The sequence below is a fragment of the Chrysoperla carnea genome, chromosome 1, assembly GCF_905475395.1.
Source record: "Chrysoperla carnea chromosome 1, inChrCarn1.1, whole genome shotgun sequence".
Classification (NCBI taxonomy): Eukaryota; Metazoa; Arthropoda; class Insecta; order Neuroptera; family Chrysopidae; genus Chrysoperla; species Chrysoperla carnea.
The window spans coordinates 77513326-77529099 of record NC_058337.1 but is presented as its reverse complement, the minus strand read 5'-3'; the positions used below and the strand labels follow the sequence as shown (position 1 = coordinate 77529099).

The window sequence follows — 15774 nt, the reverse complement described above, 5'->3', positions numbered from 1 at the left end:
CTAAAAATTTTTACAAATAATCCGACCATATTATTTTTCAAGGATATTTTGATTTAAAAATATTTATTAAAAAAACCAATAAAACTGATAAAAATTCGAAATGTATACATATTTCTAAATCAGACAAGAGTTTAAAAATTTGCAATCATACTGTCGTATCAAAAATTAATTAATTAAAAAGATAAGGTTCTATTTTAAAATGAGGTTTAAATTATTTTTTCCCCAATTTTTTATAAAGCATAATATTCTCTCGAATTCAAGGATATTTTTTCCAATTTCATACAAATTATTTTACTTGTTTTTTAATCGAAATTCTTTTATATACGGTCCTAGAAGTTTGGTTTACTTCCTTATTTTGTGCAAAGAATTGTATAAAGAAGCTTCAAATCCAGGAAAAGAAATCCATTAGTAAAATTTGCAGACGTAAAAGCCAACAACCGAACAAAAAAATTCATAAAAGACGAAAATAAAACAAAAAGAACGCCCCCTAAAAACAATAATAATTTGTTTTTTTAGTAAATTTCATATCTTAATAGCTGCGATGATTATGATAAATTATAATCGGTTTTTAAAATATCAAAAGAAAATATTCACATAACTTATTGTGTTCCAAATTTTTTTGCCACAAAATTTTTTATTATTAAATGTTTTACTTTTTAGACAAAAAAAAAAATTATTTGTATATGTATGTACATGAATGTAAGTATGTATGTATGATGTATACACACATTCCTCAGGTCTAATTTTAGTTCATAGGTCAAATATTATAATACAAATTTATGTAGAGTTTGAGAATATATATTCAGCTTAAAAATTGTTCTGACTTTGGAAGTATTGAATTCAGTTTAAATGTTACAAATATAAAAATTATTGTATCCGTATTTAATTTATATGAAATATGTACAAGGTCTGGCAAAAGTTGCGCACATTAAGTATATCACCAAGTTAAAAACTTATAATATACATACTGTCAATAAGACCCGTAGTCATACTTGACTCGGGGAGACAATTAATTTTTTTTTTTTTTTTTGAGCGCAGAATATGAATTTTCGGGTTTTTTTGCTCGAATTTTGGCCGGAAGTATGACTGGCATAAAGAACGGTCTTTACAACGGAAGTAGAAAGTCAAATTTCATTTAGTTCATTAAAATCAGAAAAACATTATAAAGCTGTAATATTATAATTTATTAAACCATGTATATATGAAATATATCAAGGTATACTAAGTTTAGTCCCAAGTTTATAACGCTTAAAAATATTGATGCTACAAAGTTTTGCTATAGGTGTTATAAATCACTTAATAAATACATTGCCGATTGTCTGATTGTCCGTCTGTTGTAACCCAAATACGAAAAAAGATATCAAGCTAAAAATTTTATACCGTGCTCAAGACATAAAGAGTGAGATCGAGTTCGAAAATGAGCAACATAAGTCAATTGGGTCTTGAGTCCATAAGACCAATCTTGTAAACCGTTAGAAAATAACAAAAGCTAAAATGTAAAAAATATTCCTTATAAAAAATAAACAACTTTTGTTTGAAACATTTTTTCAAACAGCAAATTATATAGTATGCATCATATGGGAATATCAGTTATGTGTGTGTGACATGTATGTATGTGTGGCTATCTAAGAATGGCTATCTTTCTTTATTTACATGGCGTAAAAAAACGAACGATTGCATAATCAACACTTTCTATAAATAGTATTTCAATAATTAACTCAGTCAATTGTTTGTTTTCACTTTTTTTATATCGAGTTTCACTATCTTTTTAAAAGAGAAATTGCCAGATTTTTTATGTCGTCTATTAATAATTCATAACTTCTATTTTTCAACATTATCATTAGTGCCTTACATCTTCAAAAGATTGGTTAGACTAAGCTTTAAATGACTTAAAAACGCATTAAAATCTTCCATAAAAATAATTTCCTTGAAAAAATAACTTGAAAATTATTATGTTTAGGATAAGAGGATGATGCATGACAATAAATGACAAGGTACGCGAGCAAATCAAAGAAAAATATAGTTTATTTAACTAGAATAAAATTATATACAATTATTAAAAATTCATGAAGCATAGCTGAATAACACGACATAAACTTAATTTCAACCTCATGTTTTCAATTAGCAATCGTTGAAACAAGAAAATTAATATACCAAAACTGCTTAAAGTCCAGGTTATTTTATTGCCTGGATCGTGTGGCGACTATGGTATAACTTTATAACATCAGTGAGAGCTTTCCTACTTCAATACCACATAGCCACGGGTGAGCACATAAATCTATAATAATAAAAACAAGTGAAAACAAACAATTGACTGAGTTAATTGTTGAAATACCATGTATAGGCAGTGTTGATAACTCTGTCACATTTCACACACATACATATCTGACATATTTAACTGATATTCTCATATAACGCGCAAGTGTTGATGCGCAATCGTTTGTTTTTTTTGACGTCATGTAAATAACAAAAGATATTCACTTTGATATTCCTATATTAATACATACTATAAAATTTGTACCTAATTAACGCCCTCGTGGGTAAACAGTGATGTTTACAAAAAAATGTTTCAAACAAAAGTTGTTTATTTTTTTGTAAGGAACATTTTTTACATTTAAACTTTTATTCTATCTCTAACGGTTTACAAGATGGGTACTATGGACCCATGACCCAATTGAACCATGTTGCTCATTTACGAACTTGACCTCACTTTTTACGTCCTAAGCACGCTGTAAAAATTTCAGCTTGATATCTCTTTTCGTTTTTGAGTAATCGTGACCACAGACGGACGGCCGGACGGACGGACGGACAACCGGAAATGGATTAATTAGGTGATTTTATGAACACCTATACCAATTTTTTTTTTGTAGCATCAATATTTTTAGGCGTTACAAACTTGGGACTAAACTTATAATACTATCTATATTTCATATATACATGGTATAAAAAGCACTTGCCAAATTGAAGAATGTACACTTTGTCTTTTGATAAATTTTTTTGTCTAAAATAAAGAATAGATGATGAACCTACGGATCCCGAATATATTATATTATTTCATTCTAAGAGCAAAGTATTTAGAATAATGTTATTTTTTGTAATTCCATGTCAAGGATACATTTTTTTTTTCAAAACAAATACCTATTCTATCAAACATTTTAATTCCAACATAAACATTGCAAACACTTTTTAAACACTGTGTATTTCAATAAAATGTAATGTATGAAATAGTATTTTTCTTTCTACATGTGGTTACCACCTGATCATTGGTCGCATAGCGCATACCAATGTTTTTAAAGGAATGTGTTAAGCTGGACTCTCTCAATAATAAAAACGGACTTCTCACAGTGCTTCTATCTGTGTCTACAATAAATGTTTATACTATTGGTGTATAAAAACATAGTATTTCAAACACATCTGTTATTACAGAACAGATACACACTGTACTGGTATAACAGTGTGCATTTTATTTAGGGACAATAACAATCCAAAATAAAAATAAAACTATTTTCAATTTAATTTTAATAAAAATTTGAAATTAATTATTTAAAAACCAATTTTTTTAATTAATGAAAATAGTATCGCCACACATTAAAAAAAAATTAATTTATATGCAAAAAAATTGATCTAAATTTTTGTTTATACTTCGATCAATATAAAATGTGTTTCACATCACTATAACGATTAAAAAAGGAAATTTGACGTCCATAACAATGTAATATACGTACATACTATAGTTCTGTTGTTTATAAAGAATTAAACTTTCTGTTAATTTATTTCGAGCAAAAATCGCTACAGACATACTCACATTTCGTTATTTTTTGTATTTTAAAAAACCACCAAGATTTACAGAGTGAATTTGAGCTAAATTGAATATAAGAACAAATTTCATAATTACGATCAAAGGCTTGATTCATGTTGGTGGGAGAATTACCAAATGCCGCAGTATTTTTTTCGGAGCTTTAATTTTTAAAATTTCTTAAATTATTCACATATCTCAATACTGATTTCCAATTGTATTTTTCATAATTTTAGAAGATCCGCACCTAATAAGAATGGACTCAGTGCTTATAGCTGATGGACTCGCAAAGCTAACAAATCATCGCGGTATTTGAATCACGAAAACCTGAAGAATTTTATTCAGGTTCCAGTATAAAAACTAAAAAATTATAAAGATAAAATGTGAAGAAAAAAACGATTACATTAAAAAAACGTCATTAAATAATAATTAAGCATATTTATTTTGTACAAAACAGGACTATTTCTAAAAAAATTCTTTAATCGCCGATTATTTTATCAATTACTTTGTTTTAACTCCGCAAAAAGAGCCCCTATGACCGAGCACATCCGCTTTCCAGTTTGTAAACAAACATTATTACACATCTAATAAAAAATGTCTCTTACGTCATTATTCTCAAATACACCGGCATTAATCGGTTGAATCTAACACACGCTTAATAAAAATTTTTGGAGGTAAAATTCAAATTAATAATAACCTTGGTTATACCTTAAATTAAAATTGAAACATGCTTCGCACATCAATTAGGCTATTAACCTCCGTTGGTAAATTTCACACTCGAAAGAATCACAAATTAAATTAGCCATTAACTCATTCAAATGGAATTTTAAACAAACAACAAGAAACAAAAAAAAAATACACCAGAAACTTAAAGATCATTATGCAAAAAAAATTTTACGTACCTGCATTATTAGTAACTGGGAGACCATCTTTAACCATTGTTGCAGCTCGAGATAAAACATCCAAAGGAGATTCACTTATTTCCATAGTATTTTATTTCTAATTAAATAAAATGTTTTTTTAAGTATTTTAATATCAATTAAAATAAATGTTTTCAATTCATCCCCCGGATCAAAAAATAAATAACAAAAAGGGTGGATGAGAAAAATCAATAAATATTTTAACTGTATCACGTGTTATAGTATATTATTTACTGCAACAATTAAAACTTTCAAATGAAATATTTGTTTGAAAACGCTTACCACTATATTTCATTAACTGTTTTATTAAGAAATCACACAAATTCGTAAAAAAATTGAGTACACAACTTTAATATTTTAGAAATATTAAAATAAATATAACATACACATACTATACAATACGCTTGAAGAAGAGGTACTTTTATAATTGAAGGAATTTGACATTTCAGCCAAACCTCTATAGCTTAAGAATTTATGGAATGTTAAATATTTATAATGTGCCTCTACAGGCAAGTATGATTACTATAAAGTCAATATTACAATGTACAATTCACTTATCATTTCAGAAGTACTATTCACAATACTACTATACAGAGTGTCTCAAAATAATTATGCACTTGAAACAAGGTTCCATAAAAAGTCAATTTATACTCCGGAAATGTTTCCGTAGTTAGAAACATGATTGGTTACATAGGATTAGAGACATATGAAAGATCCTTATTCATTTATAGTTGAGGAGGCTGTATCCTCACAATCTTTCCTAGATCCTAACAATATTTCCTATGTCATAAGTCTCATAAAAGTTATAACGTTTGGCTGCATTCAGAAAATCTCAGCTATAAGCATAAGCGCTTACTCGACACTTAGCAATTGCTAAATCTGGATTAAAATACAGTAGTCTCGTTAATCCGGACTCATTTAAACCAGGTAGTGTCGGATTACTTAATAGTATGTTTTCGACTTTATTGGATTGTATAAAACAATTAAAGTTAAATAAAATAAAGCATTTCATAATGTGCATACACTATTATTTCTTAGTGATTGGTAGAGAACGGTGTGAAAAGTGCGGGCATATGAAAAGTGTTCGGATAACTGGGCATGACGGGCTGCTGAGTGTTACAGAGACTGTATCTTGTTTTCATAACATCTACAATATGAAAATGAGATAACTAACCATTGCATTGTATTAAAAAAATTGAATAATCATTGAGTTAGCCTGAATGCACAGTGACTGCATTATATATTTTTCTGTCAAAATGAAATAGTGAATTTCATTCAGTTACCCAAAGGGATTTAAATAAAATAAAGTTTCTAAAAATATTTTTATAATAACATTTCTTCAAACTTAATTAATTATCTTCTAGGATAAACACATGCTTAATGAAACTCTATTTTTTTTTTTTTTGCAATATACATTTTAAATAATTATAGTTTTATATCTTCATAGATCCGCGACCTACTGAATTGATACAATACTTTTGAGCGTTGAGTTTTATTTAGAGCAATTAATAAATACCCATTTAAAATGACCGAAAGTACAGCTAATGTAACCAAAGTATTTAATTTACCACCCTTGAAAATAATGTATGCGTATATTGGGACTGTCAGTATGCTACTCAATGATATTTCATTTTAAATAATTACACGTAGGCAGCAATTTTATTTAGAAATTTATACAAAGCCATATTTAATATTAATTTTAAATAATCGAAGCAATAGTCTTCTTAATTGTAATAGGTATTAGGTATATTCCATTAAGATATACCTGAAATGTGCAACGATTGAGAAACAGCGAGCATATCAAGTGTATAATCAATACGTGTGGCAATATTTTATAAAACTTTTGGGGCAATTTCAATTTTATTTCTCAAAGTCTACATTTAGAATAAAAGATAAACTTTTTCTCAATGCTATTATTTCAATTTTTGATTCATCTTTGCTATCATCTAGAAACTAACCAAAAGCAAACGATTATTTAAATATTTTACGTTTTTATCATATACAAATTATATTCAATCGCGTATACGAATATTGTTGGATATTATCTGAAGCGATAATTTATTTTATACCTAAATATGAACAAGAGTAACTCAACATATGAATTCAACATTTTTGATTTATTAGTTCAATGGTTGACGGAATTTCAAAAAATTATCAATCTTGATGAACTATTTTGAAAAAAGTTGAAATAAAGCGTCCAACATGTGAAGATTAAAGTCAATTCAAAAAAACTTTTATTAAGTTGAGATATGAAATTGATAAGTTTTTCAGTTTGATAATTATTTGTGTGAATAAAGTTATCTAGTTATAGTTGGCATGGGGTAGATTAATAAATTGTTACTAATAAACATAAATCGAAAACAAATATGCAAAGAATTAAGTTGATGATAACAAAAGAGTGTATGAAAAATATATTCCACCGGAAACCTCCAAAACCGCAATTATGCAAAAGATAAAATATAAAAACAAAAGCCTATAGCCACTAGACATACGTATATTTTAATGTTTGCGTGTAAACACAGCTTCTGTATAATATGCTGCCATTGGTTACATTTTTCGCATCGCATCAACGGGTATGTGGTGGAAGTAAGTTTTGACATAAATAATATTTTTAAAAACTTAACTACACACAATAATAAATTTCTTTTTGTAATGCACACAAGCAACAAGGTACACAGATGAGACAGAATGAAAAAAATTACATATTTTTGTATTAAACAAGCGAAGCGACGATGATCGACATTCTTTTTATTATTTAAAAAAAAAATGTATTAATCGACCTTCAAAATCAATTAGAATATTATGATAATAAAAAAAATTAAGATTACACACATATTGTATTTCATACAACGATTTTTTATATATTTTATAAAGCTTTATTTTATTCTTTTAATACATAAAAATTTACTTTGTGCAGACTTCATTTCACAAGGTGTCCTTCATACATACAGATTGGGAGGAATGTCCTAGACTGATTTACTTGAAAAAAAATTTTTTATTTCAATTAAAATTGTTCAATTCTGATTCATCCCACAATATTTGTGTATGTTTAATATCCAACCATTGTTTAAAAAAATTAACACAGCATGAAAAAAATTTAAGTGTTACACTTCCGTTTTATATGAGTTTTTAAGATAGTACATAAGTACACATTGCGATAAATTACAGTGTTATTTATTTTAAAAAAACTAGAATTTGTAAATGTTATCAGAATTGATGTTAAAAAAATTGTTTGTTACAATAAATCAGTTAAATTTTAATTAATTTTCAAAAAGTAGACAAGATTAATGTTATTTTTTATTATTAGTTTAAATAAAACGATTTAAAGCTTATTTTTATAAAATTTAAAAAAATAAATTATGACTGTGGCTGCTAAAATTTAGGTAGCAGAGATATTTGTTCAATGTTATATTCTCGTCATTTATACAGTATAAACGACAGGTATTGAAACGAACACGGAACGGGGAATACAAAATACGATCATAGACAGGATTATCGATATATGGTTTTTTAAATGCATGGGGAGAGCGATTTAAACATTTATAAAATATAAAACTTCGATAATTATTTCTCTATTTTTAATATGTGGTTAAAACCAAAACCATTAAGCCCGTTTCATCTCAGTCTTTGCTGGGAACAGGAAGTACCTATCTAAGATATCTTGTGCTACATATAGATTCTAAGGCCATATTTAAATCATTATAATTATTGACTTTAACAAGAACTTAAAACTATCACATCTGTAAATTTTAAGTTAATAAGTTAATAGATGTATCAATTATTCGACTGTGGCACACTAACTATCCATTGTATAGCGGATTGTACTTATAACTAAGGGTTAATAATTGATTTATCCATTTTCTCAATGAATAACTTCTTTAAAAAAATCGAGATTATATCAGTCACACTTAACCGATAATCTAGCTCAGCAAATTCTTTTTCAATTTTCAATTTTCAAAAATTAAAACACAAATTGGAAATTCGTATAAACATCTGTGAAGCTTAGAATCACTGACACTTGATTGCGGATGCCTATATTTTTAAACATAAACCGATAATCACAACTGATTTTGGAAGAAAATCATTATTCCGCTTTGAATTCCTTTTAAAATCGTCCTATTATCATAATTTGGCGAAAATCATTACATCACATCACATTAGTATTAGAAGCATTCAGTTACCTAGCGTTTAATTTTGTATTTTAATAAACAGTGGCAAACATAGCCCGAAATAAATTTTTTTAAATTTAATTTTTCGATACAACCACAACATTCTTGATTGACTGATTTCAAAATATAAATTATTCACTTCTTAAGTATATTTATTCAAAAGAAAAAATAAAAGATTAAAAAGCCTTAATATTCGACCTACGTTCTTTTCAACTTAATTCTTGGTAGAATTTTAGCCACCAGCCATGAGATGAAATTTTAAACGCCATCATAGCTTTTTGGCTTACAAATAATTGAGCAACAATTTCTTTCGTGTTTGTTCCTTTGTTCCACAATCTTTAAATTAAATCATTTATTTTAAATCATAGATTGCCTGCCTTGCCTTAACTGGTTTTGATTAATACACATTACAAATGCACCAAGAATACATCAGTTTCACTTAATGTTCCGGGGTAGAAAAGGACATATACAAATGCAAATTTAATTAATTTTTACAAAATAAAAATAATTTTCCATCAAGTAATATTACTACCTACACTGGTATTACTCTTATTTTCATATATTATTAAAAAAAAAAGCTCTTCTGAATTCTTAATTCATTTCGTAGCAGATATGTATTTAACTCTTTCCCTCAAAACAACTGCAGAGAAAGATACTTCCTTTTTGTGTTCTTCTTTCGATTTTAATAAAAATTTGCGGAATGCCAAAACTTACAATAACAATAAGAAAAGTGCATATTTAAAAATGCTTTCAAACCAAATTCGATATTTGGTTCTTTAGTGTGCTTAGCAAATGAAAAAAGGCACTTTTTAAATTTTAACAATATTACAACTCAATAAAATTTTATAAAAGAAAACAATAACAAAAATATTTACACTGTTTTAAAACGTCATGAATATAGAACGAAATTTAAAAAAATAAAAATACGTTATAAGAAAATTCCTCTTCTATTATAACGAACGTAAAATGCATATTTGCGAAGCTTTTCTTCGTTTAAAGGCCACATTCAACAACACGGCAAGAGTGAATATCTTCTATCCAATAAAAGCAATTTAAGTGTTTTCATCTTCGGAATCACTCATCTCCCAGATCTAAATAAAAATAAACCGTAACAATCAAAATTGATTATAATAATTTGAAATTCAAAAATTACCTCATTTAAGTCATTAATATTATGAATTTCACTTAAACCAGTTAAGTCTTCTAAAATTTTGGCAGAATTTAATACTTTTATTATAAAATCAAAACCCAATTTTTCGTATTCGGTCAAAATGACATCCGAACATGCAATACATCGATCATATTTAGGCGTAGCCGGTAAAACATTTGAAAAGGAGGATAAAAATCCTCTTATTGTATGAGGTACAATTCCTAATAAACTCTCATCATTTGAAAAATCACCACGATCACCTATCGTATTTGGATCATGTTTTAAATAAGCTTTAGCATTTGCTCTGAAAGAAAAAAAATAATATTTTTATGAGATTGCCAAAAAACTGATCTCTAATGGTCTTAAAATTTACATAAACGAAAAGGTATAATAACTGCCCTCGGTAGAAAACGCTCAGTTCAATATTACGAATTATTTACTTAAGCTTTTCGTTCGATATTTTATATGTAAATAGACGATACAAAAAAAGTTTTAGTTTATTTTTAATTAGCAAATGTTGAACCGGATTTGATTTAATATTATCGGATCATCAAAAAATCAAAATGAAAAAACCAACAACTCGAATCTACTTTGACATTTGTAAAGTAAATATTCTGAATATCCTATATAAAACGGTATTCGCGAAAAACATTTAATTTCACTTGTTCAAAATAATTTTATGCTTCTTCTAAGATTGTAAATGTCATTACCCATTTTTATGTTGTAAAATAGACACCATTAATTCGACAACCAGTGATCCGGCAATCGATGAAATTCCAGGCCGAGTCACCGTACATTGTTGATCTAATGTACGATCTTTCATAGTCTAAAAATAAATTTTTCGTTTTAATAAAGACTAAATTTAAGAGATTGCGTATAATTTACGTTTCCAGGTGCTGTAATATCATTACAGAAATAACATCCTAATTGACTACCGGGAATAACATCAAATATTTTATCCTTTAACAAGCTGCTACATTCACCTTCATAGTCGCCATGAATACCATGTCGCATGACTAAATACGTATCAAAACCTAATGCTGCATTCATTACAATCTGAAGAAAAAAATCGGAAAAATTAAACAGCTATGCTTTTAAATAATAATTTCAGTTATACCTTTTTATAAAAACAACCTAAAACTGTTGGGAGCCATCGACTTTCTCTTGAATCCGTTAAAAGAAAAATTACATCATGGTCAATTATTAATTGTATCAGTTTTTCAACGTTTTCCTTAGTTTCCTTTAGAAGACTTTCACCAACAGTGTGTCCTGGCATTGGAATACTGATAACAAATCCTTCGGAATTCTGGAAAAATTGTACAATCACAATATGATCAAATAAATGAAATTAATTTTAGATTCTTACAACTCCGGGAAATATTTTCTTTAAATTTTCAGCGGCGGCTAAGGCCTTATCTTTTCCTCCATTTAAACAATCCTCGTGCGTATATAAATTCTGTCGTACTGGATTAGAAAATGATACTTTTCCATTATCAACAAACGTGATATTTCTAACACCCCAACCTAAAAGTGATCGAGCTACTGAGCATCCCAAAGTACCAGCTCCTAGTAGTAGACATCTTTTCTTTTGTAACAGTTCCAAATCCAAATTTGGTAAAATTCGCCATTTCATTAATTTCAAATTCAGATCAACTGAATTTTCAGCTAAACTAAAATTTTAAATACGATTGAATCATAAGTAAACATAAATATGAAACTAGGTCTTACATTTTGGGATCCATTGTGGTATTCATGTTTGTTAACCTCGGTCCAAATTTACCACGTTCATTTTTCTCCCAACCAGACCAATGATGAGTGTCGGGCGGAAAAACAGTTTCCATAAAATTTGTTTCATCATATTTTGGAATGGAAATTTTAAAAATTAAACTATTTTTACAATTAATACCACCCCCTTTTGTAGGAGTTAATCGAAACGATAAAATTTTAATTGTTTTTCCATATAAAATTGGACTAAAAATACAAAATAATCAAATTTGAGTCAAGTATAGACCAACGTGAGATATTTGCTTTTTCTGTGAAAATATCGTTACCAGAAATATGTATTAACTTCATTACAGTTAGTATTGTAATAAAAATATGTCTTAACTCTTTCCTAAGTGACCGTACTTTTTATCTCGTCTTTATGAGCTCATATGATTTGTTTACTTGATCGTAAAATTTCCAAACATAAATTTTGTTTACTTTTTTGTATCAAACAATTTTTTATATAAAATTCATAATTGTAAAAAGTAAAAATTGAATTACAATAGTCGCAAAGAATACATAAAATAGTCATTCTTAGGAAGTCCTCAATAGCAGCTCCGATTTTGATGATTTTTTAAAATAAATTTTCTGTTTATATATTATTTAAAATCAGCACCTTTCAGAGTAGGGAAATAATATGATGGGGAGGGGTAGTAAGTGTCCCGACTGATATATCAACGCTCATCATAAATCGCTAATGATAGAAGTTTGAAATTCCGAGAGTATATGATTTTTTACTGCAGGTGTCATTTAAGAAAAGATTTTAAAAAATTCATCTCCTAAACGGATGAAATAGGGAATGAAAGTTTATATGAAAATAATAAAAACAAAATGTAGCATTCTATAGATGAAATAATTTTTAGAATCGGTTAAGTAGTTACCTCAAAAATGACAGTTTCACTTTTTAATGGATTTTAACTTTTGTGCGGTACACCAATTTTTTTGAAAGTAAAATACAGCTCATGTTACTTGTTGATAATGTAACATTCTACAGGTAAAATAATTTTTTTAAATCGTTTAAGTAGTGAACTTAAAAATGACGGTTTGTATATATTTTCATACACACTTTCATGAATTTCGAAAAATCCATTCTTAAATGACACATACAGTATAAAATCAACACCCCCTCGAAATTTCAAACTTTTATCATTAGCGATTTAGGAAAAGCCTTAATATATCAGTCGAGACACTGACTTACTCCCCTCAGATTATTTCCCCATATAAAAGTTTTTTGATTTTAAATAATATTTAAAAAGAAAGATTTAAAAAAAATCATCATAAAAATCGGAGCTGCTATTAAGGTCTTTCGGCTAAAAACATTCATTCATGCGACTAAAAAGTCGGGCTAGGATACATAACAAAATTATTTAAATCAAAGCTTAATCTCATCCTTCAATATAAAAAAAAATATAATGACACAGATTTAAGTAAATTTAAAATATCAAAACATAAAAAAAAAGACACTAAAAAATAATAAATTATTTAACCTTTTTGCAATTTAAAAGTTCAAACGCGTTTTCTTAGAATCATTTTTAAATCGTTTATAGATATTTTTAATAACGTGCTTCATAATCAGAAAAAGTTCCAATTTCCGTTTTTAACACCCAACTCCTATATTGAACTGTTTTCAAAGGGATGTTTTATTATGTAACAAGGGTAACTAAGAATAACTTTGGAATACTAATATTAATTACTTAATAACCTTATAAATATTTTCTTGTAAAAAAAATATAGCAGGCAGAGCTCTTTTTTCATAAGAAACGTTTGAAAAAACTTTTTTATAAAAAAAAGTCGGATTTTGTGCTTTTCTTCCCAGGTTATTGATTCGGAAAACATTTTTGAAGAAGTATTATCTGTGTCAAGTAAATATTGTATTTCTTCGAAATAATCATTTGTTTTAGATATTCTGGTTTCTATATTTCGAAAACTTTGGTATATATCGAAAAATTTTACTCTAGGTTTCGTCTAATTTCCCCAAGTTCCAACAGAATCCATCATCAAAATTTAAAACGGATATCTTAAATGACCTATATATCTACATATATATAGGTCATTTAAGGTATACATTCACTTTTTGGAAAACTACCTTAAATGAATTAAAGCCTGTCGCCAATAAGATTTTTTTATATTTTAAGATGAGATAAATTTTATTGCTCAAGTTTTAGGTGGGAAAATTGGCTATAAATTTAAGCTAGTGACTAACTCGGATACCTTTGATCAACTTCGATTCAGTTATGTATTGCTAATAAAAAATTTTAAATGAAAATAAAGATAAAATTTTTTGATTCGTTATGAAAGTTATCGGCTACAATAGTAATTGAAAGAATTGATAAGAGTGGCATCTGGATCAGAGTCCTAGCGTTATATATTTCTTATAGTTTGTATGATTAATATGTAACAACGGGAATTTGATTCAAAGTTAGCAACTTTAAGCGTTTATTGCGCTAATTGCTACTCGGCAACTCTCAATAAATTTAAATTTGATTTGTAGCGGGTAGTATGATTATTTCGTTTTAGTCTGTAATAACCTTAATTACTTCTGAAAAACTTACCAATAATAAAGTAAAAACAATAAATAATTTCGTAAGGGCCAACCAGCGTACTCATTGGTGGATGAATCAGCGAATGCGAAATAAAATAAATTTAAATCAAAATCTTTTAAATTGTCATTTGATTCTGATTTGATTGTTGATTCTGCATTTAAAATTATAACTTTATTATTTTCTTTTTTAACAAAAAAGAATTGCTTTGTACTGATTTCTGTCAAACTCGAATAATCGTTGTATAATTGAATAATCTTAAATACATTTTAAATTATTGTTATTTTAATTAAGATATTTTGCAAATTATGCAACATCAATTTCAAAATTACCTGTTCTTCCGAAAATTCTTTGACTACTGGAAATTCCCTTTCGTTTGTGAAAACTTTTAAGTTAAATGGAATTGGAAATGCAAACCAATAATAATACTTATATTTTTTTAAATCCTATATTTTAAAAAGAAATAAATGTTTATTATTTCTGTTTGCGCCCCCTGTTTACTAACAACAGAGTTCTTTCAAAGGAAAACTTCACCAAGAAGCAGAAAAATTTACTTACAGCAAATGAATAAATTAAAAAATTAACTAACAATCCGGGATTTTTAATAGCAGCACCATTTTTAATATTCTCCAACAATTTTGAGCCATAGTGATTCAATAAGTCGACTTTATTTTCCTCTTTAAATTGTTCAATTGTATTCCTATTAATCAACACTCCATATGCTGGTAAATCATTGGACGACTGAAAATTCCTAAAAGATAACATTAATTTATAATCCATAAGTCTATATAATGTAACAAACACCAAGACTGATTTTTCGTAAATTACTAATACTAACAATGACCAACTCGAATCTTACACACATACTTAATACCAAACAAAAAAAAATTTATAAAATTTGACTTACAAATTAAATGAAGTCGAATCAACTTCCAGAATCGAACTAATATTAGGTGTAAAAATATTCGTATACGATCCCCAAATAGTTTTGGAATCGTCATTTAATTTATCAATATCTAACTTTACTTGTGTTAACTTATGCCAGAAACTTGGATTTACAAATGAGTTAAATGCTAAATATTGTAAAAGATTTTTATTATCATTCGACATTTTTATTTAAGGTTATGTTCAAAACTAAAACTGCACTTTGGTTGAAGTACTTCGGATGTATTTGTTTTTATAAATCTGTAGAATTCATTCTGTTTAGACGAAATTTGTAACTTTCGATGTATATTGACGTATAGTTAAAATAATGAACGTACTTCGTAATTTAAAGAAATGCTGTTATTTTAACTGTCATTCTTATCATAGATAAAACATATGAATATGAAGAGATAAAAACAAAGAGGTTGATATATAACGTCTTTGGATAAAAAGGGTTAGCAATAGGAAGCCATCGAAGCCATTTTGCTTATGTGAATCGAACTATGGGTAC

At 27.5% G+C, this 15774-nt stretch overlaps 2 protein-coding genes across 3 annotated transcripts in view; both read right to left on the bottom strand.

Annotated features, from left to right (window-relative positions):
* LOC123304986 (mucin-5AC) overlaps positions 1-5113 on the bottom strand; it is a 48610-nt gene extending 43497 nt beyond the window's left edge. Inside the window, exons 1-2 of one of the 2 annotated variants that reach the window (XM_044886565.1) lie at positions 4999-5113; positions 4699-4795 (exon numbers count right to left, since the gene is read on the bottom strand). In XM_044886565.1, coding sequence (XP_044742500.1) covers positions 4699-4783 — 85 coding nt within the window. In that variant the 5' untranslated portion in view covers positions 4784-4795; positions 4999-5113. Of the gene's footprint in view, positions 1-4698; positions 4863-4998 lie in introns of those variants that run through there. The other variant, XM_044886564.1, reaches the window with a different exon arrangement.
* Positions 5114-9690: 4577 nt separating this feature from the next.
* On the bottom strand, positions 9691-15573 carry LOC123295718 (ubiquitin-like modifier-activating enzyme ATG7). Its single transcript, XM_044877153.1, has 11 exons — positions 15247-15573; positions 14898-15090; positions 14672-14785; positions 14352-14596; positions 11764-12006; positions 11402-11705; positions 11153-11341; positions 10921-11091; positions 10746-10861; positions 10039-10339; positions 9691-9976 (listed from the first exon to the last, which is right to left on the bottom strand). Exons 1-11 carry the CDS (start codon positions 15447-15449, stop codon positions 9938-9940), a joined length of 2118 nt encoding a protein of 705 aa, XP_044733088.1. The 5' UTR covers positions 15450-15573; the 3' UTR covers positions 9691-9937.
* Between the last annotated feature and the right edge of the window lie 201 nt (positions 15574-15774).

What these genes read in the sequence shown, in the direction of transcription:
- LOC123295718 (XM_044877153.1), bottom strand. Translation starts at nt 15,449, where the DNA reads ATGTCGAATGATAATAAAAATCTTTTACAATATTTAGCATTTAACTCA. An exon ending in ACCACAATGGATCCCAAAAT is followed by an intron (nt 11,706 to 11,763) that starts GTAAGACCTAGT and finishes TTAAAATTTTAG; the next exon opens with TTTAGCTGAAAATTCAGTTG. An exon ending in TAGGTTGTTTTTATAAAAAG is followed by an intron (nt 11,092 to 11,152) that starts GTATAACTGAAA and finishes TTTTTTCTTCAG; the next exon opens with ATTGTAATGAATGCAGCATT.